Below are 24,129 nucleotides of genomic sequence, written 5' to 3' on the forward strand. Positions count from 1 at the left end.
ACCTAGCATAACAAATGCCAATGAAGATTACAGCACATGTAATCTCTTGTGTTTCCATCATCTACGTGGAATTCTGTTATAATGATTAAGATTCAAGGACATTTTGAAAGGATCTTTGGAAAAAGAGCAACACGTACATAATTCCCTGCCTGCTCAAGACAAAGCAGCACTCAGGTGGACATTAAGAATGAGGAGCCCAAGCATCAAGAATACACAGATCCCAGCATTATCAACAGAAGGGGCACATTAATTCTCAGGCACATAACTTCTTAAACTTTCCACTTAGATTTCATATTAGCTTCATCTGTCAACTCAGAATTCCACTAACCGGACCAGATGCAGGTTAGTTTAGCAGTTAGCACAATACTTTACAGCACTTGCTGCAAGATCAGAGCTCAATCCCCACTGCTCTCTGTAAGGAGTTTGCATATTCTCCCCGCTGAGTGCGTGGGTTTCTTCCAAGTGCTCTGGTTTCCTCCCATATTCCAAAAATGTACAGGTTAGGGTTAGAAAGCTGTAGGCATGCTTTGTTGGTGCTGGAAGCAAGGCTACAATACTAGAAATGTTGCCTGGGAGAGGATGCTAGTGCTGTTCACTTATCCAGCCAATGAAATTGGAGGCTTTTGTAAAACTGTGTTGACTGTTGATGCAAACGATACACTTCACTGTAAGTTTTGATGCTTCTTTGTACATGTCACATAAAGTTAATATTTAAATCATTAATCTTCGCAATCCCAAGAAAGTGCTCCTGAAATAACAATATTCAATGGGATAGGATTGCACAAATTTTGGCTGCAACTACCGTTGGTCCTGAAGAACAGGCAATGCTCTACAGCAAGGATTATTAAGGCAGGGGTCAGGTCAGATGAAAGAATGAGGTAAAAGTTTTACTGGCTATTGAGGGTATGCAAGCAGAAAATCAAGCAGATAGCAGCAGTGGATTTGCATAAGTATGTACAGAAAAGGCATAGATAGCAAGAGTAAGAATCCTTATTAAATGCAGCAAGCAATGGACAAAATAAATGCATTTCGGGGGTTGAGGACACAGGCAAAAAGAAGGGGCCAGGGATGATCAGTACAATGAAAAGTTAACGAGGATACCTCCCTGAAAAAAAATTAGCATCTCTATGCTCTACTCCAGCAGCACACACTTAATCCACTTCAGATTTGCTTATCACATGTACATGGAAACATACAGTGAAATACGTTGTTTGTGTTAATAACCAACACACCTTAAGCCAGTAAGCATTGCCACTCTTCCGGCACCAACACAGCATGCCTGCAATGCTCAGCAGAAAAACACAAGCAGCAGCAACAACATCAGAACAAAACAAGACAACAGCAGCAAAAGAAGCCCCTTCCTCACCCTCCCTCCCACCCACCTACCCCAGTACACAACACTGACAGGCCTCGCAACCTAGTAAAGGCCACCTCTGGGCCTCCACTCCTTGAACCTGAACTTTTGATATCTTCTTCACTGTGTACCATTTGTAGAAATGATGTTACCATTTAAACTGCATTTTCCCGTTCATTTTTGTCAGCTGCTCATTTTGCCAATTGCAGGACAAATCAAAAGACCAGATTTTGAAATATTTCTTAGGATTTCAGAATGCATGACACATTAAGTTTTATTGCACAGAAGCCCCACAAGATTTCCCTATTATTTGAGACTTGGCTGAATGACATTATGATTTTTCTCAGCTATTGTGTTACCGTAACCTCAGCTCATGTCCGGCAAAGCCTTCAGCTCCCCGCTTTCTCTTCTTTCTTGAGCTAGCAATGTACAATTTACAGCACTGTCAACTATCAGCATTTAAACATTGACAGAATAATATATTTACTCAGATAAATTTCTTTATGTTCTTCCTTTAGTCAAGCAAAATTATGAAATGCCAGTGTAGCAATATAAAAATATGATCCGCATGATTCAATCTTGACCATATCAGTTGAGCACATGACATATCTGCAGACCCTGCTGCACTAATTTTACTTTGTCTGATCACGCATATTGGTTCATTTTTTTGTCCAAATGCAGTTAATTGAAACTGTATAGATTCCATTTATATCACCTGTATATTTATTACCCCAAGCTAGTTCTTAACAGCACATAAAGTTTGGTCATTTTGATACCTACATTTGTCTTCAGATTATGAAACAAAGAGCCAATTTATAGAAGGATTTATTTTACTCTAAGACATGGAGAAAATCCCAGCAGGCTTTACTCAAGTGAAAAATCAACTGTTCACAAGTCAAAATTAAAACTTGTAATCCTCACTGCTGCTTTCCTGTAAGATGTTTCCAGTCTAATGGAGCCCTTTTAAATGAGCCAGTATGTAAAATGTGATTATAACACTTTCTTAAGTTTAACTAAATCGCACAAGGTAAGTTCCAAAGTTCTGCAATTTACTTTATTGATAACAGTTTGACTTGAATGCAATGATCTTTAATTAACGATAACTGAATGTCTTATTTCAAACCTTATTGACAAAATAAATTAAACCATACATTTCTGTTTGGGTAAACAATGCAGGTACTAACCAGCATGTCTGTGGCATGAAGATAATGTTTGCTTGTCATGCATCGCTCCAGTTTCTGAGGTACCTGTTTGATACTCTCAATTTCGTCCAGCAGGTTTAGGACATGCTTATGTTCAATTCCTTCAATCCATAATTTACGTAATTCATCTCTTTTGCAGTGCAGCAGCATTTTACATGAAAGCAAATTCTCTTTCACTTGCTTAATCTTGTTACGTGAGCTAGTGATACGTTCGGTGATGCTTTGGTATGTCCGGATCGCTGTGGTAAGTTCTGTGTAATGTTGAACAATCAATTCATCCAAGTCACGGTCACATTTCTCATAAGCTTCCTCCAAACGACCCTTTTCAGCTTCTCGATCTTGGACATCATTGCTGGTTGACAGAGTTCTAATAAGAAGACACAACAAGTATTAGATTATACTTTCAGAAAGAACGAAGGATATCAGTATTCTCATCAATATCACTTGAACCTTTGAATTGTAATCAGTATTTGAATACTGAATGAGATATTTTTCAGTCTGTTTAGCAATACTCCTTAATGTTTGTAATGTTTTAGTTATTTCTCTTCAGAAGATTCATTGTCAAAAAGACAACACAAGTGAGAACTATACCATGTTAAAGGGCATAGCAGAAATCACAAAAAATCTATGATAACAAAGAAGGAAATTTGACCAATCTTACTTGTACCAATTGCAAATGGAACCCAAACTGAGATAAAATGTACTCTGAAAAATACAGATCTGGAACTTAAATTTGTTTATGGGTGGAAAGAATAAGCAGAGAAAGGCTCTACTCTCTGGTCTCAAATGACTGAAAGAAAAATTCAGTGAATCAGACAAAATTCTTACATGTTTTGACAAGGTAGATGTAAAGATGATGTTTCTCCTGCCTGAGCTGTCTGGAACAAAGAGCCAGTCTCAAAACAATAGGTGTCTTGGGCACACTGGCGGACATCTTTCAGTGCATTGATGGCTTCTATATGGCAACTGATATTTATTTTTAAAGTGTATCTTAAGAAACAACCTGTACAGTACAAAGTTCAGCATAGTACAGTTAATTGGGAAAAACTTTGACATGTTCCTTTCCATTTCTTCCTAGATCTTTCTGATAAAGTGCATTCTACAAGGAGACAGACATAATCTCATTTCCAGTATAGCTTTAACAACAGCAGTGAGATCAACATTCTGTCCATACATGAACACCTAATGAATCAGGCGATTCTCACCATGATCTAAAAGTGATTGTGCTGGTTGAAAGCTTTGATGTTGTGATATTCTGTGAATGACTTTAGGTGTTTTCTTAGGAAATTCTTTGGAAGAGTACCATAGGATCCATAATTGCATTGTCCTGCAAGACTCTCATGACATTTGTGCAAGCTATTGGCTAATAGATTAGTGATTAAAGGTGCTCTGGATTATGTGTCATGATGGAAAGGAGGAGTGCAACAGTATAATGTTCTGAGGTAGCATGGCCATATTCCTCCTTCATAACACTGGGGACAGGTAGAATCAGAAAACAGTGAAATTTGATTCCTATCATCACTTGCTGCAGTCACGCACAAAGGCAGACATCTGGATGAGAACTACAGGGGGTACATTTCAATCAAAATTTCTACGGGTTGACAAGTCACAGTTCCGAAAACATATTTCACTTTTAGCTCCAGATGAAACAAGAAAGTTCTTGAGGGTTATTGCAGTATGAACCACACTGGCAGTAAGTACTCCACCTTGTACCTGATGACCAGGTTATTTGCCACAACATGCCACAACAAAGAGTAAGAACTGTTAGCTGTACATCATCTATTCCTTATCCTTGCCTATACACTACACCCAGCTCTTTGTGCAAGTACAAGCTTGTCAGAACTATATTCCAAAAATGAACCAAATGATGAAAGGAACAAAGAATCAGTCCAAATAACTGCCAAATAAAATAGCCTTGCTTTTGCTGCAAGCGGCATTGCCTCCACATTCACCATGGTCACCATGTTTCTAAATAAAACATGATGGCAAATTTTAACCTCTAAAATAGCAGAATTCTCTCACAGAATGCTACAGGATCTTTTAAATCCAACTTTGAGCATGCACCACTGAAGGGAAAAGCAGTAATTTTAATGCTCATCACTTGAACATAATTCATCATTCAAGATTATATGCTTTATTTCCTCTTCTTGAAAGCCTAATTTTATTTGTGTCCAACATATATCTAAACTACAAACAATGAAATTATCTTTATGTAAAGGACTTTTAAAGATCCTTTGCATTGTGTATGTCCATTGTAGGTAGATTAAGTATATAGAGTCATATAGCAGAGAAGCTGGTCCAGCTAGTCCAAGTCGACCAAGATCCTTATCCTATGTGCTATTAGGTAGTCCCATTTGTCCATATCCCTCTCATCTATTCCCATCCCTGTACCTTCTAGGTCTCTAAAAAGTTCCGTTAGTCCTTTTTAGGTTTGTTTCACCCAAATGAAACTAAAGGACAAAATCCGTGAAATTTATAAAGCATAAGCTCTTGTTGACATATCGCAAGTCAAAGAATTCATTGTGGAGGATTTCCTCCCTCGGTTAGTGTTTCCCTTCAGATTGGACATCCTGTCAAGTGACAGCAAAACAATTACTTCATCGACTAAGAAACAGAAGCTAATTTCCAGAAAATGAAAGGCATTTCGGAATAATGTTTCCCTTCCACAACACTCACCTTATCACGGAGATAAGTAAACCAGAGGGATCTTTACTTTTGCTAATTGCGGACCTGTACTTCCCACTGTCACTCGCCATCTTCTCCAATCCCGCCAGCCCCCGCGCGCCGTGATTGACAGCCACCCGGATGAGGATGAGGACAACCGCTGAGGATGGACGTCAATGGAGACACTGACAATAAGCTCATCGCAAGCTGTACTAAATATATATATATATATATATATATATATATATACACATTATAATAATGAATGAAGTATTCAATATTACAAAGAGGGTGGCAGCTTACTACTTCAGATTAGCCGCTCTGTGGATAAACATAATGAACTACAGTTCCCATAATTCTCTGAGGTGGCTACAATTATAACTTTATTTATATAGGCTAACAGAATGAGCACACTGGCATCGGGTCATTCCATCTCACCACCCAATCAATGGTTCGCTTTAATTGTACGTGAAAGTACTAACCTGATAACTGGCAAATCGGCGTTGGTTTTATTGTTGGATGGTTTGGATGAGAGGAGTGATGGTGTGATCGGTGACCGCCTGACTGGAATTATTTTTTCCATGAATAATAATTATACTGTAGCTTAAACCTCTGAGTTAATTTGTTTTTGTTCAATATTGATAAGATGGGAAGCAGTGGAAGCACCAAACGCGTTTCTTTTGAAGCAGATGAGAATGATCAGATCACAGTGGTGAAGGGCATTCGGGTGAGTGAGTCACTGTGACAAACTTTCTTCATGGGAGCCTTGTCACCTTTATCTGGTTGTTAACAAATCCCACAGTTAACTGTATTAAAGAAAAATAATTTTCCACTCTGACCTTATTAAGTCTTACAAAACCTTTTTAGTTTTTTGTGTTGTATGAACTTTTTAATTTTTTAAGAGTTTTAAGCTTTCTGTGTTGTTTCTGGAAATAATTTCTTAATATAAGGTATTAGTTATAACTCAGTTGTTGAGACAATAAAGGCAATTAATCTGAAATTTGCTCTGAGCAAAAAAAGTTGAGGTGTTGTTGGAGTTTATGTTTGGGGAATGAAGCTGTAATAATATTTTATTAAATCTATTTTTAATTATTTTGTGTTCAAACATAAACAGATTATATATCTTGGTGATGTTCTTTTTATTATGCTTATGTTCAGAAACTAAAAGGGAATCGCCAAGTGAATATACTTGCATACCACTCAATGTTGGGATAAGGTGGAGAGCTGTACAACAAATTAGTGCACTTTTTAATTAAGAAAGGCACTTGTAGCTGAATCATAGAAAACATATTTACCTGCAATAGATATACGTGATCAAGATGGTGGTGAATCTTTGGAATTTTCTGACCAACAGGACAAGCTCTCCTCTACAATCACTCTGAGCACTGGTGCCCCACAAGGCTGTGTACTAAGCCCCCTGCTGTACTCGCTGTACTCACTGTACACCCATGATTGTGTAGCCAAGTCTCCATCAAACTCAATATATAAGTTTGCTGATGACACAACAATTGTAGGCCGTATCTCGGGTAATGATGGGTTTGAGTACAGAAAGGAAATTAAGAACCTGGTGGCATGGTGCGAAGACAATAACCTATCCCTCAACGTCAGCAAGACGAAGGAATTGGTTGTTGACGTAAGAAGGAGTAGCAGACCGCATGACCCAATTTACATTGGTGGTACGCAAATGGAACAGGTCAAAAGCTTTAACTTCCTGGGGGGGTCAATATCACAAATGACCTGACTTGGTCCAACCAAGCAGAGTTCATTGCCAAGAAGGCCCACCAGCGCCTTTACTTCCTGAGAAAACTAAAGAAATTTGGCCTGTCCCCTAAAACCCGCACTAATTTTTATAGATGCACTGTAGAAAGCATTCTTCTAGGGTGCATCACAACCTAGTATGGAAGTTGTCCTGTCCAAGACCGGAAGAAGCTGCAGAAAATCGTGAACACGGCGCAGCACATCACACAATCCAATCTTCCATCCTTGGACTCACTTTACACCGCACACTGTTGGAACAGTGCTGCCAGGATAATCAAGGACACGACCCACCCAGCCAACACACTTTTCATCCCTCTTCCCTCCGGGAGAAGGCTCAGGAGCTTGTAGACTCGTATGGCCAGCTTCTCTCCAACTGTGATAAGACTACTGAACGGATCCTGACCCGGATCTGGGCTGTACCCTCTAAATATCCGGACCTGCCTCTTGGTTTTTTTGCACTGCCTTACTTTCCATTTTTCTATTTTCTGTTTATGATTTATAATTTAAATTTTTAATATTTACTATTGATTTGTAATCCAGGGAGCGGGAAGCGCAGAGTCAAATATCGCTGTGATGATTGTACGTTCTTGTATCAATTGTTTGGTGACAATAAAGTATAAAGTAAAGTATAAAGTAATGATACAGTCATTGAGTTCATTCAAATCAGATTAACAGATTTCTAGGCAATAAAGGAATCATAGGATAAGGAAATAATGCAGGAAAATTGCATTGAAAGAATATATCGATCTTGATGGATGGGGGAGACAAAATAGCTTTAAAGAGCCATATTACTTTGTTTTTTTACCTGCTTCATAGACTCAGTAACACAGAAACAGGCCCAATGGCCCAACCTGACCAAGCTTGTTGTCTGTGCTTGCATCAGGCCTATATCTCTCTGTCTTTCCTGTCCTTGAGTCTGTCCAAATGCCTTTTACATGAGGCACAAAGGGCTTGCTTTCTTCTGAAGTAAGAAGTTGACAGGTTAAAATACCACTGCAAGTACTTAAGCCAATTAGTTTGTCACTTCAGATGGGTGTCTGGTACACTGTTTATATTAGTCAAACAAAAGCTTGCTGATGTTGTAAGTTCATAATAAATACACAAAATACTGGGAAAGGGAGAAAAATAATTTGCTAACTGAAACATTAACTGTGTTTCGTTTTCTACATGTTGTTTAATTTGCTCATTAACCATATAACATATAGCCATATAACAATTACAGCATGGAAACAGGCCATCTCGGCCCTTCTAGTCTGTGCCGAACTCTTACTCTCACCTAGTCCCACCAACCTGCACTCAGCCCATAACCCTCCATTCCTTTCCTGTCCATATATCTATCCAATTTAACTTTCAACAACATCGAACCTGCTTCAACCATTTCTGCTGGAAGCTCGTTCCACACAGCTACCACTCTCTGAGTAAAGAAGTTCCCCCTCATGTTACCCCTAAACTTTTGCCCTTTAACTCTCAACTTATGTCTTGTTTGAATCTCCCCCATTTTCAATGGAAAACGCCTATCCACGTCAACTCTATCAATCCCCCTCATAATTTTAAACACCTCTATCAAGTCCCCCCTCAACCTTCTACGCTCCAAAGAATAAAGACCTAACTTGTTCAACCTTTCTCCGTAACTTAGGAGATGAAACCCAGGCAACATTTTAGTAAACCTCCTCTGTACTCTCTCAATTTTATTGACATCTTTCCTATAATTCGCTGACCAGAATTGTACACAATACTGCAAATCTGGCCTTACCAATGCCTTGTACAATTTCAACATTACATTCCAACTCCTATACTCAATGCTCTGATTAATAAAGGCCAGCATACCAAAAGCTTTCTTCACCACCCTATCCACATGAGATTCTACCTTCAGGGAACTATGCACCATTATTCCTAGATCTCTCTGTCCTACTGCATTCTTCAATGCCCTACCATTTACCATGAATGTCCTATTTTGATTAGTCCTACCAAAATGTAGCACCTCACATTTTTCAGCATTAAACTCCATCTGCCATCTTTTAGCCCACTTTTCTAACTGGCCTAAATCTTTCTGCAAGCTTTGAAATCCTACTTCATTATCCACAACTCCACCTATCTTAGTATCATCTGCATACTTACTAATCCAATTTACCACCCCATCATCCAGATCATTAATGTATATGACAAACAACATTGGACCCAGTACAGATCCCTGAGGCACACCGCTACACACCGTCCTCCAATCTGACACACAATTATCTACCACTACTCCCTGGTGTCTTCCATCTAGCCACTGCTGAATCCATATTACTACTACGATATTAATGCCTAACGATTGAATCTTCCTAACTAACCTTCCATGTGGATCCTTGTCAAAGGCCTTACTGAAGTCCAGATAGACAACATCCACCACTTTACCCTCGTCAACTTTCCTAGTAACCTCATCAAAAAAAATTCAGTAAGTTTTGTCAAACATGACCTTCCACGCACAAATCCATGTTGACTGTTCCTAATCAGACCCTGTCTATCCAGATAATCTCTAAGAATACTTTCCATCAATTTACCCACCACTGACGTCAAACTCACAGGCCGATAATTACTAGGTTTACTCTTAGAACCCTTATTAAACAATGGAACCACATGAGCAATACGCCAATCCTCCGGTACCATTCCCGTTTCTAATGACATTTGAAATATTTCTGTCAGTGCCCCTGCTGTTTCCACACTAACTTCCCTCAAGGTCCTCAGGAATATCTTGTCCGGACCCAGAGACTTATCCACTTTTATATTCCTTAAAAGTGCCAGTACTTCCTCTTCCTTAATCATCATACTTTCCATAACTACCCTTCTTGTTTCCTTTACCTTACACAATTCAAGATCCTTCTCCTTAGTGAATACCGAAGAAAGGAAATTGTTCAGAATCTCCCCCATCTCTTTTGGCTCCACACATAGCTGTCCACTCTGATTCTCTAAGGGACCAATTTTATCCCTCAGTATCCTCTTGCTATTAACATAACTGTAGAAACCCTTTGGATTTATTTTCACCTTACTTGCCAAAGCAGCCTCGTATCTTCTTTTAGCTTTTCTAATTTCTTTCTTAAGATTCTTTTTACATTCTTTATATTCCTCGAGCACCTCATTAACTCCAAGCTGCCTATATTTATTGAAGATGCCTCTCTCTTTCGGAACCAAGTTTCCAATATCCCTTAAAAACCATGGATCTTTCAAACTTTTAACCTTTCCTTTCAACCTAACAGGAACATAAAGATCCTGCACCCTCAAAATTTTACCTTTAAATGACCTCTTTTTCTCTATTACGTCCTTCCCATAGAACAAATTGTCCCAATCCACTCCTTCTAAACCCTTTCACATCTCCTCAAAGTTAGCCTTTCTCCAATCAAAAATCTCAATCCTAGGTGCTGTCCTATCCTTCTCCATAATTATATTGAAACTAATGATATTGTGATCGCTGGACCCGAAGTGCTCCCCAACACATACCTCTGTCACCTGCCCTATCTCATTGTTCCAGCGTTTCCTGTTTTTATTTTTCTTATGTTTCAGGCTAACATTAAACTGAGACTCTGCCCTAGGCTTCAGAACTGCATTCTGAGAATATAGTGCTCTGGATTAGGTTTAACTCCTTACCAGTACTTTTAATGCATGTTACATAACTTGTGTATGTGTTGCCTTGCTATGTCTTCATCGATAATGGTGCAAGTCTGCTTAACTGGGACATTGTTTTCTGTGATGTACAAGATACATTATAAATACAATTTAATGCTATTAAAAAGAAAATGCATGCATTTCACATAATATTCCAAAGCTCCATTCCAACGGAGTTGAAGAAGTACTTCAGGATGGAAGTAATAGGACCTTGGCAAAATGCCCTTTTTTCAACTGGGCCTATTGAGTAAGATTTGAGAACAGAAATCAAACTTTAGTAGTAAGAATCTGTGAAAGTCTCCACCTTGGTAATTGAGATTTTCAGATACTGTATACATTCAAGGATAACCAAGCGTTAACAAAACTGATTATACTTTTTTCATTAACAATAGAGGTAATGGTGAAAATTGAAATCCTGCATTTACTGAAAGTAACCTAAAAATAGAAGATTCTTGAACTGAATACATGAGAATAAGTCTGTGGAAGGCAAAACAGAGTTAACCTGTTACTGGTGACCCTTCAGCAGTGTTTATTAAATTCTGCCTGACGTATTGCACATTTCCACCAACCTTTCTTTTAAATAGTGCAGGGGTTGTTGCTACAGATTCCCAAGTTAGCAAATTGAATGTAAAAATTAAATTCCAATAGTTAGAGCAAAATTGAAAATGATAGAAAAGAAAGGGTTTTTGGTTTAATAAAGTGGTTTATAGATGTCACAAGCAAGAGAAGATCTGCAAGTGATGGAAATATAGATGTCACAGTGTTGGACTTCACTATGTCATATTTGTAACAATAACTTAGGTGAAGGTATACAAAGTTTGCTGAAGATCTCAATGTATTGCTGAAGTAACAGAAGTTTGTAAAGTAAGTGTCAAATGCTTTTCTTAACATGTGGAACTTGGGAAGCAGAACAATACTAGTACATGTATTTCAGCAGAGAGTGAGATACTGTCAGGATTTGAAAGACAGATTGATATCTCAGTTACTGTTGCTTCCATATTAAGACAAAGATTAAATGAGAAGGTTTCCAGTATTGGGGTTATGAGATAAACCTCAACAGCATATGTGCTTAGTGTAAGAACTATTGCAAAGAAAGATTCTATCCTTAGAATCTCCGTTACAGATTAAGACCATAAGATATAGGAGCAGAGTTAGGCCATTTGGCCCATCAAGTCTGTTCTGCCACTACATAGAAACACAGAAAACCTACACCATAATGTCGGCCCTTTGGCCCACAATGCTGTGCGGAACATGTACTTACTTTAGAAATTACCTAGGGTTACCCATTTAGCCCTCTATTTTTCTCAGCTCCATGTATCTATCCAGGAATCTCTTAAAAGATCCTATTGCATCCGCCTCTACCACCATCACTGGTAACCTATTCCACGCACTCACCCCACTCTGTGTATATAAAAAAACAACAACAACTTGCTCCTGACATCTCCTCTGTACTTAACTTCCAAGCAACTTAAAGCTATGCCTTCTCGTTATGGATGATCCAATTTTCTTCTCAGCCCCAATTTAAAAGTTAGCTATTTTGAATCTTGTTTTTGTTATCATTACACTATACAAATTTTACAATAAATGTAAATACAATTCTAGCTAACAAGTGTAAGAAAAGATGATGTCATCATTTTGTCCAGTGCCAATAAGTTGTAAGTAAATGATAAACCCATTGAAATCCTGCACATCTAACGAGCCATCATGTTTTACTTATTTTAATAATTAATTTCATATCACATGCTTTGATAGATACTTTATTGACAGCCATGCCTTCAGCCACCTAACATGATACTTTCCAGTTTAAAGTTCAAAGTAAATTTATTGTATTAAGTGCATAGGTCACTATATAATGCCTTGAGATTCATTCTCTTGCAGGCATTCACAGTAAATCAAAAATACAATAGAATCAATGAAAAACTACATACAAAAGAAAGACAGCCTTTGTCTAAAAGAAGAAAAATTGAAAATTTTAGACAAAAGTAAATAAATAAATTAAATAAACAACACTGAGAATATGAGTTGTAGAGTCCTTGAAAGTGAGTCCGTAGGTTTTGGAATCAGTTCAGAGTGGAGGAGAGTGAAGGGTATGTTGGTTTAGGAGCATGGTGGTTGAATAGTATTAACTGTTCCTGAACCTGGTAGCATAGAACCTAAGGCTCCTGTACCTCCTGTTGAATGACAGCAGCAAAAAGACAGCATAGCCTAGTTACTGGGTTTCATTGATACTTTAATAATAAATTTACTTTCAACTTTAAATTTCAAAGTATCATATTAAGGAGGCTGATAATGGATTCTGCATTCTTGTGGCAGCTCTCCTTAGAGATGTGTTTTGCCTGTGATGGACTGGGCTATATCAACCACTTTCAGTAGACTTTGTTTTTTGGCTTTAGTATTTCTACATCAGGATGTGATGCAACCAGCCGGGAAACTTTCCACTGTTCATCTATAGAACTCTGTCAAAGTTTTTAGATGACATGCTGAATTTGTGCAAACTTTTAAGAAGCTGTTGTGCCCTTTTTGTGATGGCACTTGCATGCTGGGCCCCAGACAGATCCTTTGATATGTTAATGCCGAGGACCTTCTCCACCTCCAATCCCCTAATGAAGACCGGCTCGTATACCTCCAGCTTCCTCCTCCTACAGTCAGTAATATGCTCTTTAGTTTTGCTGATGTTGAGTGAAAGGTGGTAGTTGTAAATTTTGAAGAGTATTATACTTAAGTTGCTCTTGGTAGGAACAAACTTTCAATTATGGTCCTGGGAATACTTCTGTTATATTGTGATGATGAGAGATTTTGTGGTACCTACCAATTTTTCTATAAACTTTATAAGCCCTGATAATACCTCTTCTGGTATCTCAGTAAGTTAATCTTGATTACAAGTTGTATTGTGGCCGACTGCAGATTTCTGCAGCATTCTGGACTCAGGGTCTGGATTCTGTTTTTGTGTGGTTGTATTTTACTGATATCTTACATGTGCTTGCTACCTTGTATGAGCTCTGTGCTTTGTGCTGTGTGACAGTTAGTATTGCCTTTTGCGCCTTGACCCCAGAGTAACGCTGTCTCCTTTGACTGTATTCATGGGTATTCATGATTGGTTAAATGACAATTAAACTTGAATTGAATTTGCTTCCTGAGATTTCGTCTTTTATGTCTGACCATGAGCAAGTTTTTATCCAGCATGAGTAATGTCCTAACAGAAAGGTATTGGTAAAATATTATTTCTGCAAAGGAGACTGCCCATAAAATTCGAAACTGCTAAAGCCAGCCTTGCAAGTGGCGATATTTATCACATGCTAAAAACTTGAATTTTCTTTGAAATTTTATATTAAGGCATATGCTGTGTAGAGATGTAAACATTATTTCCACAATTTACAGATCATGTGCCTGATATGAAATGAGTTCTCTGCTACAGAAACTATTAAGCTAGCTATAGCAGTTACTTTAAAATAAACCAAGTCAAGTCACTTTTTATTGTCATTTCAACTATTAACTGCTGGTACAGAGCATACTAAAAATGAGACGTTTTCCAGGACCATGGTGCTGCATGAAACAATACAAAAACTACACTGAACTACGTAAGACAAAACACAAAAACTACACTAGACTACAAACCTATCCAGGACTGCATAAAGTGCACAAAACAGTGCAGGCACTACAATAAATAATAAACAAGACAATAGGCACAGTAGAGGGTATAGTAGGCTGGTGTCAAGCCAGGCTCTGGGTATTGAGGAGTCTGATGGCTTGGGGGAAGAAACTCTTACATAGTCTGGTCGTGAGAGCCCGAATGCTTCGGTGCCTTTTTCCAGATGGCAGGAGGGAGAAGAATTTATATGAGAGGTGTGTAGGGTTCTTCATAATGCTGTTTGCTTTGCGGATGTAGCATGTGGTGTAAATGTCTGTGATGGCGGGAAGAGAGACCCCAATGATCTTCTCAGCTGATACCACTATCTGCTGCAGGGTCTTCGGATCCAAGATGGTACAATTTTCAAATCAGGCCATGATGCAGCTTGCTCAAGATGCTCTCAATACAACCTCTGTAGAGTGTGGTGAGGATGGGGGGTGGGAGATGGACTTTTCTCAGCCTTCGCAGAAAGTTGAGACGCCACTCCAGATCCACCAAGAGACTAAGCATGGGGACTGAAACTTATTGGCACACTTCCAAATAACAAAGTTCCAAAGTCGAAAACAGTTCGTTTGATCCTTTATTATGAAACCAAGAAAGACAAATGATCTTACAGTAATCTTGAAAAAAATTAATGAAACTACATTAGTGATATGGCAATCCTAACATTCAAATTAAGCATAACTAACTGTTCTAATTAGCAATATCAGAATTAGTGTTCTATACATATAAGTGTAATTAAATGTAATTAGTGGTCAACAAATAAAAATCATTCCTGGCTACCTCTAACTCTCAATTAGACTAATCTAAACTAATACAACAGGAATTCTGCAGATGCTGGAAATTCAAGCAACATACATCAAAGTTGCTGGTGAACGCAGCAGGCCAAGCAGCATCTATAGGAAGAGGTACAGTCGACGTTTCAGGCCGAGACCCTTCGTCAGGGTCCTGACGAAGGGTCTCGGCCTGAAACGTCGACTGTACCTCTTCCTATAGATGCTGCTTGGCCTGCTGTGTTCACCAGCAACTTTGATGTATGTTGCTTAATCTAAACTAATCCTCAGTGTGAGTACGTAATAATACTCATGTGGTTCTATCACGCCCCAACCCACTATAATAAGCACACCACAAAATACAATACAGACAGAAAATAGATACATGGCTCCTATATTATCCAAAGATGAAATAAATCTGGGGATGTACATAGAGTGCACAATGCTGAAGCTTTAAGAAGTATGGTTTGTGTTTGAAAGATTTAGTCTGTTATTTTATCAATTTTGGAAGAATGTTCTGGATAACTTTGATTGTCAAAATTGGGGAAATTAACCTTGACAGTGTTACATTATTTCCTCCAAACAGCTCTCTGATAGTGTCATCAGCCGTATGCGGGATACTTCTCCATCTGCCGAAAAGTCACAGCCGTCTCCTTCAGAACAAGCTTCAAGTGGAACTTCGCCACCTTCTCCAGTCCAACCAATAGGTATCTTGAAGCTTTTTTATGTAATTTTCCCTGTTCACTATAAAGTTCATGGCTTACTTAAATTAACATGTTATTTTATCACAAAGTTATTTACATTCTAGATTAAATCTTTAATGAAAAGAATTGTGAAGCAGAATTTGTGAAGATGTAATATAGATTGGAAAGTGGTTGGAAAAAATATGCAAGTGGGGAAAGAGAACAAAATTAGGAAGCGTATATTAGCCATTAAGATATACATGCTGCAGAAGCAAAATCTATAATGTACGTTGAAAATTTGGAACAGCAAGTGGGTTGCAGATTGTGATGTGAGCATGATTTGGATTTGGTTTCTGGAACTAGAGTGGACACATCAGTAAAACATTAAACATAGTTAAAGGTTGTTCCCACCAAGCAAGATATTAGGGAGAGGAAAAATAATTGAGAAACTGAAAATCCAAGGTTGGGAAAGTTTTGGAGGGCTATAATATTTGGTATGTGAGGGAATCTACTTGCCAATTTGTACATGTGGCCTCTGAAGGATTATGGAATCACTGCTTGGATTTCCATTCAGATTCTATTTTCCCCCCTCATATCAACAATTTGGTAGATTAATTGACTAATGTAAATTATCCCATTTGTCTAATTGGCCAAAAAAATTAAAAGGAAATTTGAGAGAAAATTACTTTGTAGGGCTACATGAAATTTAAAAGAGAAGGAGAAAGTCTGATAAGATTGTTTTGCTGGGAGCCAGCATGGATCGACTAGGTTGAATGGCCATATGTGAAATAGTAAGTTACACATTTTTATACCGTATCCAGATAGTATCAACTCTCGTGTGCCACTTCTGATTTCACATACCCATGCATAGTAGTGTTACATTTCTTTCATCTATTCAAGTAATAAGCTTAAATTCTTCTACGTTATTACTTAGTTTGCATATTTTTTCAGAATTATTTTGCTGTTGTAATTCTGATGAGTCAAAAGGGACTATTGGTAAGGATACTAAGGATTTGTTAGAGCCTTGCGGATGGTCAAAAAAGATGAAAGACAAAATACACATTAAAGTACTTGGCTGTGAAAGGCCTGTTGTGATGAGCTAAATGTGTGGTACAGCACGCTCCTATTTCACAGTTAATAGTCAAGTTTGAAGAAAGATGAATTGTAGGATCATAGATAACTACAGCAGAGAAATTAGACCCTCAAACAATCCAATCCATGCCAAACCATTTAAACTGCCTAGTCCCATTGACCTGCACCTGGACCATAGTCTTCCATACTCCTCCCATCCATCTGCCTATCCGTTCTCACTACTCTTTGAATGAAGAAGTTTCCCCTCATTCCCCTTCACCCTTAACCTATAACCTCTATTTGTGGACCTCACCCAACCTTTGTGGAAAAAGCTTGCTTGCATTTACTCCATCTATACCCCTCATAATTTTATATATCTCTGTAACCCTCTCATCATGCATGACTCAGCGGTGAGAAGGCCAGCTTTCATAAACAATATATATCTAGGGTCGGTATAATTTGGGGTTCACCAAACAGGAATGTTATGATGATCTGATTTAAAAACACCTCGATTTGACCGTGCTGTGACCATGCACAATTATCAGTTGGCAAGAAATAACAGTTTGTATACCTCATAAAATTATAAAGAAAGTATATTTACTAATTTCAGCTTTATCAAACAGTTATTAAGAGAGATAAAAGGGGGGCGGGGGGAAGAACCATTACAGTTAAACCAGTCTAACTGTGCACAAAACCTTTGGAACTCCTGTCTTCCAAAGCTGAGTGTAACTGTCACACACAGCACCGAACCCACCGTCTGTGTGAAAGTGCAAGCTTTAAAGTCCATCTCAAACAAATTGGCTGTCCCTCAGGAGCATTTGCCCTCCTCCTTGGAGCCATTCATCTACAGAAAGCACTTCTTGCAACAGGGACTCTCCTTCCGATGGCAATCTGTGGCATCTTCCCTTCTGTTCCGCTCCAGAGCTCGCGCCAAAAAGACCCCAAACTAGACTGCTGTCCATCACAAATCTCTGTCTCTAGAACTTTCTCCAGATCTCAACATCCTGATTGGCTGACACAACATTCCTAAGTTGAATGGTAGCTTATCTTAGCCGAAACCAAAGCATTCTACCAGTATGACACAATGCTTTTGCAGAAAATTGCTAAGGTGAAATATCTACAGCATAGCAGTACAACTCTTAACTAAGGCATCACACCTCTATCAAATCTCCCCTCAGTATTCTGTGTTCTAGGGAGTAACGTTCTAACCTATTAAATCTTTCCTTATAATTTAGGTCCTCCAATCCTGGCAACATCCTTGTAGATTTTCTCACCACACTTTTTCTCTTTCAATCTTATTTACATCTTTCCTGTAGGTAGCTGACCAAAACTGTACACAATATTCCAAATTAGGCCTCATCAATGTTTTATACAACTTCAACATAGTATCCCAACTCCTGTACTCAGTACTTTGATCTATGGAGGCCAAAGTGCCAAAAGCTTTCTTAACGACCCTGTCTACCTGTGATGTCACTTTAAGTGAATTATGGACCTGTACAAGTTTCCCCCGCCATCCGAAGGTAAAGCGTTCCTATGGAACGGTTCGTAAGCCGAAATGTCGTAAAGAGAAGAAGCAATTACCATTTATTTTATGGGAAAATATTGTGAACATTCGCAGACCCAAAAATAACCTACCAAATCATGCCAAGTAACACATAAAACCTAAAATAACAGTAGCATATAGTAAAAGCAGGAATAATATGATAAATACACAGCCTATATAAAGTAGAAATACTTTTCCACAATCATTGCCTGAACTGTTCTCCGTAGTGAAAATCTCACGCAAGCGCTCTCGGCAGAAACGCGCAAGCGCTGCTGGCATAAACACTCTCTCCAGCAACGTTTAAGCTATGAAGCTGCCAGATCATACCAAATAACACGTAAAAATGCACGTAGAAATAATGTATGTACAGTGTAGTATCACGGGAATCGGGAAGTCAGCTTGCCGAGCACACTGATGATGGTGTGCTAGGCTGAGTTGTCGGAGTTTGGGTGGTGCAGTGGCCCCCACCCTCTGGGCAGCGACCCATTACCAATCCGCGAAGCATGCAGGGGCACAGCGGTGGCCGGGCCGCACCCAGCACACCTTTAAGAAAAAAGCCGAAATAAACATGCTAGTTAATTAGGTGCCGCCCGGCACATAATTGTCGGCCCAGATCAGAGGCGATTGCACCTCTGATCTGGGCCGACAATTACATGTAATTAGCTTGTTTATTTCGGCTTTTTCTTAAAGGTGTGTTGTGTGCCTCCCGGCTACTGCTGCATTCTCCGCTAATTGGTATCTGTCTGCGGCCTGGGGGTTGGGGTGGTGGGACACTGGGGTGTCATCTCATCGTTGTTTGTTTCCATTAGAGCAGGCAGCTCATATTCTTCTATCTCTGCCTGCCTCGACGTCAAAGTTCGTCATCTGCTGCGGCTGATGTGGAAGGCTTGCTTAACTGCTAGCCTCGCGCATTTTTAGATCATACAGTTCTTTGTAAGCACTCAAACCATCTTGCAAACATGCCCAAACCGACGTACCCTTTCAAAATTAAAGTCGTACTTTATCATTACTCATTCAGTTTCGATTGTTAGTTATCCTTTCCTCTTCCAATTGCATCAGCTCTTCATCTATCAATTCTTGGTCATGGGATGCCAAAACCTCTTCAACATCATCTTTGTCAACTTCCACAAGCCAAACTCACTTTGTCCTTATTTCGTTCACCACAATTGAAACGCCTAATTATGTCTAGTTTTACGCTAAGTGTAACACCCTTACGAGCTCTTTTAGGTTTACTCACCTTGCAAACGGCTGCTCACAGGCACATGTTTAAGCAATGCCGGCAAGAATGCTGATCCGAATCCTGGGGAGAGCGGCTGCTCGGAGCGCACGCTGCCTTTTTTCGTAATAGTGAAAACACCTTCTGTTAGCGAAAACAGGGAACTAATGTAGGTCTTTCGTAACAGTGAGGTTTCGTAAAGCGAATGTTTGAAAAGCGGGGGACACCTGTATTCCCATATCTCTTTGTTCTATTGCATTTCTCAGTGCCCTACCGTTCACTGTGTGAGATTTACCCCGGTTGGTCCTACTAAAGCGCAGCACCTCACACTTGTCTGCATTAAATTCCATCTGCCATTTTTCCAGCTGGACCAGATTCCACTGCATAGTCTTCCTCACTGTCCACTACACCCCCAATCCTTGTGTCATCAGCAAATATGCTGACCCAGTTAACCATATTGTCATCCAGATTGTTGCTATAGATGACAAATAACAATGGACCCAGCACCAATCCCTGTGGCAGTCCACTTGTCACAGGTCTCCAGTCAGAGAGGCAACCATCTACTACTACTACTACTCCTCCTCCTCTTTGGCTTTTTCCACAAAGCCAATTTCTAATCCAGTTTACTACCTAATTTTGAATGCCAAATGACTGAACCTCCTTGACCAACCTCCCTTGCGGGACCTTGTCAAAGTCCACGTAGACAAGATGCACTGCCTTGCCTTTGTCATCTTTCCTGGTAATAACCTCAAAACTATAAGGTTGTTTAGATATGACCTACCACATGCAAAGCTATGCTGACTATCTCTAATCAATCATTGTCTATCCAAATACTCGTATGTATAATCTCTTGGATTACATTCCAATAACTTTCCCACTACTGATGTCAGATGCACTGGTGTATAATTTCCTGGTTTATTTGTAGAACCTTTCTTAAACGGTGGAACAACATTAGCTATACTCTAATCCTCCAGTAACTCACTTGTCATGAAGGATGATTTAAGTATCTCTGCTACGGCCCCTGCCATTTCTGCACTTGCTTCCCACCGGGTCCGAGGGAACACCATTTCAAACCCTGGAGATTTGTCCACCTTGATTTGCAAACACCTCTTTAATCTGTATAGGGTCCATGACCTCGCTGCCGCTTTGCCTCACTTCTATAGGCTCTGTGTCTATCTTCCACATAAATACAGATGAAAAAATTCCATTTAAGAGCTCTCTCCATCTCTTTTAGCTCCACACATAGAAAAGCATTCTGATCTTCCAGAAGACCAATTTTGTCCCTTACTATCCTTTTGCTCTTAACATATCTGTAGAATCCCTTAGAATTCTTCTTCATCTTGTCTGTGAGAACAACCTTATGCATTGTTTTAGCTGTCCTGATTTCTTTGTGTTCTCTTGCATTTCTAAAACTCCATAAGTACCTCATTTGTTCCTACCTACCTATACCTGCGATTCACCTTTTTTTTGTTATGTCCCCTTAATCAGAACCTCAATATCTCTCAGACCAAGGTTCTCCTTTTCTTTCATTCTGATAGACATATATAAGCTTTATACTCTCAAAATTGCACTTTTGAAGGCTTCCCCACTTACTAAGTACAGCTTTGCTAGAAAACAGCCAGATCCAATCCACACTTACCAGATCCTTTCTGATACCATCAAAATTGGCCTTTCTATAATTTAGAAGCTCAACCTGAGGATAAGACCTATCATTTTCTATAATTATCTTGAAACTAATAGCACGATCACTAGATGCAAAGTGTTCCCTTACACAAACTTCTGTCACCTGATCTGCCTCATTCCATAATAGTAGATCAAGTATTGCACACTTCGTCATTGGGACTTCAATGTACTTATTAAGGAAACTTTCCTGACTACGTTTGACAATCTCTATCCCATCTAGTCCTTTTAAAGTATGAGAGTCCCAGTCAATATGTGGAAAATTAAAAAAGCCTACTATAATAACCTTGTGTTTCTCGTACAGTCTACATCTCTCTACAGATTTGTTCCTCTAAATCCCAGAGACTGTTGGGTGGTCTATAATATAGCTGCATTAATGTGGTCATACCTTATTTAGTTGCTGTTTATTTTGGATAAAAGCAACAGTTAACAGTATTGTTTCAGCTACTTTTGAAAGATGTCTTGAATACATGTTCTTTGAATCAGAATTAATTTGTTTCTAGTTTTAAAATGCTGTACTGTATTTTGACAAAAATTGTGTTAACTTATTTAGATTTTTGAAACAGAAACCAAATGGATGAGAACACTAACCTCAGAGATTTTGCACAACTGATAAAACAATATAATTCTCAAGTGAAAACAGGGTGGTGGACTGATTTTTAGACTGGATCCTGAAAACTCAATGAACTGCTATGTATGTTTCTTTGTATGATTAAGACTGGAGTATGTTTCATTGGGTTTGCAAAGAAGCCAGAAAGATTATTCCAGTACATTTTCTTATTAATATCACATTGCTCAGATGTGAAATTAATTCAGTTTCAAATATGATTTGCTAATAGGTCAGGCAGGCAAAGTCAGGCACATCTATATTTGTCAGTGGTTTAGAAATTGTTTCTCTAATTTTCTTTGAGGGCTGCAACAAATATGTTAAATTGTACATGCTGTTTGGCTTAATATCTTTTGAATTCTTCCTGAGATTGTTTTCTTGTAATCATTCCCATTTTAATCCTCTGTTTTTAGTTACCATTCAACACCAGTAGCTGAATTGTGCTAAATATGAAATTGTTTTTCCATACTTCGATTGCTATGTTGTCAATATGTATAGACAGAAGCTGGATTGTCTCAAGCATCTATTTTATTCTCTACCATTTACTGTTATGTACAGTATAACATGTTTAAAATGATGGGAATAAAAGAAATGTAGTTTCTGAAACTGGGTAATGTTCACTGCAATCATTTAGATCCAAGTAAATGCATCAACTATCTTGTAGGTGATTCAGCAAGGTAACTGCACTGCAAGTTAACATGGTGCCTGCAGCTCAGTGTTGCCCTGTGAAATTCAACAATGTGATTACTTTATTCTAGACTCTGAAATTGCACATAAAATATGTTAGTACTCTGTGTTAATAATATATTTGGTCTAACCTGATAATTTTTGGAAAATAGTTCTAGAGGAAGTGCTTGCAAAATATATTTGGAAAAAGGTTTGCACAATTTAGATATGAGTTTTATTTTGTGTGTTTTTGGTAGAACCACAGTTTGGTCAACCATCTTCTTTGAACTGCATTTTCATTAAATGAATGGCATGCACACAGTACTTCTGAATTTCTGTGTCCTTCCCTTCCAAACACGGATTTCTGAATGATTCATGAACACTGCCTTGCTATTCCTCTTTTGCAGTATTTATTTGTGTAGCTAAAACACTTTTTTAAATCACAAACTTTATTGTTGCTGCAAAACAATAAATTTCATGACCTATGTCAGTAATAATAAACCTGATTCTGATTTGAAGGGTTTATCTTTCGGCAAAACCAATTCTCACTTAACAAGAAGGTATTTTGAATTATCTCCAATATCAAAACTGCAAAGCCAAGGTCAAATATCTTGGCCAGAAGAAACACTGAAAAATATCTGTTTATAAATATCTGGGGGAGAAAAAGCAGAATATCACTTGATGCACAGTGGATTCTGGTTAATTGGGCCATTGGTTAATCAGGGCAGCTGCTTATTTGGGACACTCTTGAAAGAACAAAGCTCATTAAAAAAAATAGCTGGGATTTCCTTTGTTTATTTGGGGCACCACGCCACTTAATTGGGGCAGGAGACTGTTGTCGAACAGCTTCTAAATAGTGTCAGACACATGTATTTGTGTGGCTGTGAGATATTACACATGCTTAGAGCAAACAGTTTTTAATTAGCATCAGATGCTTGTGCTGCTGTTCAAAAAGTAGTGATTTTTGTCACTGACTGTCGATGAGAAATAACCAGTAAGACAATTAAGAACTGTTTTGTTCACTGCGAATTCAAGCATTCAGGCTTGGAGATGCCAGAAACAACTGTGAATGAAAATAAAATGATTTCACTGTTTCAACAAGTGAGGAACTATGAAGGCTTTGAAGGTATTGACAATCATCTTGAATGTTACAATAAAAAATGATTTGGAGGATGCGGTCATTGACAGCATAGTATGAAGGCAGCCCGTTGTCTACACCAGGTATATGTGCCGATTTTGTTCATTTACAGTCAACCAAAAGAATGTGGCAGATGAATTCCTCCATCGATATCTATTAAGAAATAATATAGTTTTATAGTACTATAGTAGTGCTCTAATTTGTTCTGTATTTTATGTAAGTACATAATATACAACTTACTGCTCAGTATGTGCATATGTGTAAGCACACCTTTTGTTTTACTATTTGCATGAAAGTTTGTCTCATTAGGGCAGCTACTTAATTGGGCAAAATAGACTGGTGCTGCTGTGTCCCTATAAACCAGAACCTGCTGTATTTTAAGAATTTATTGTTTACCATGTACTCCCTAAGGGTGCATCTTGTAGGAGAACCTAAACAAGATGAGCTCTTGCCCGATTAATAGAGACAAGGTATTTTTTTAACTCCAAAAGACTTGTATAAACA

General features: G+C 38.6%; 2 protein-coding genes across 6 annotated transcripts in view; one reads left to right on the forward strand and one right to left on the reverse strand.

Moving 5' to 3' along the window:
- Positions 1-5,329, reverse strand: part of exoc4 (exocyst complex component 4) — a 572,850-nt gene extending 567,521 nt beyond the window's left edge. For 3 of the 4 annotated variants that reach the window (XM_063073038.1, XM_063073041.1, XM_063073042.1), the window contains exons 1-2: positions 5,233-5,329; positions 2,539-2,923 (exon numbers count right to left, since the gene is read on the reverse strand). In XM_063073038.1, the coding sequence (XP_062929108.1) occupies positions 2,539-2,923; positions 5,233-5,312 (465 nt within the window). In that variant the 5' untranslated portion in view covers positions 5,313-5,329. Of the gene's footprint in view, positions 1-1,713; positions 1,774-2,538; positions 2,924-5,232 lie in introns of those variants that run through there. The other variant, XM_063073040.1, reaches the window with a different exon arrangement.
- Positions 5,330-5,718: 389 nt separating this feature from the next.
- Positions 5,719-24,129, forward strand: part of chchd3a (coiled-coil-helix-coiled-coil-helix domain containing 3a) — a 325,052-nt gene continuing 306,641 nt past the window's right edge. The window contains exons 1-2 of one of the 2 annotated variants that reach the window (XM_063073043.1): positions 5,719-5,947; positions 15,608-15,728. In XM_063073043.1, the coding sequence (XP_062929113.1) occupies positions 5,867-5,947; positions 15,608-15,728 (202 nt within the window). In that variant the 5' untranslated portion in view covers positions 5,719-5,866. The remainder of the gene's footprint in view (positions 5,948-15,607; positions 15,729-24,129) is intronic. The other variant, XM_063073044.1, reaches the window with a different exon arrangement.

The sequence above is a fragment of the Mobula hypostoma genome, chromosome 20 (assembly GCF_963921235.1).
Source record: "Mobula hypostoma chromosome 20, sMobHyp1.1, whole genome shotgun sequence".
NCBI classification, from domain to species: Eukaryota; Metazoa; Chordata; class Chondrichthyes; order Myliobatiformes; family Myliobatidae; genus Mobula; species Mobula hypostoma.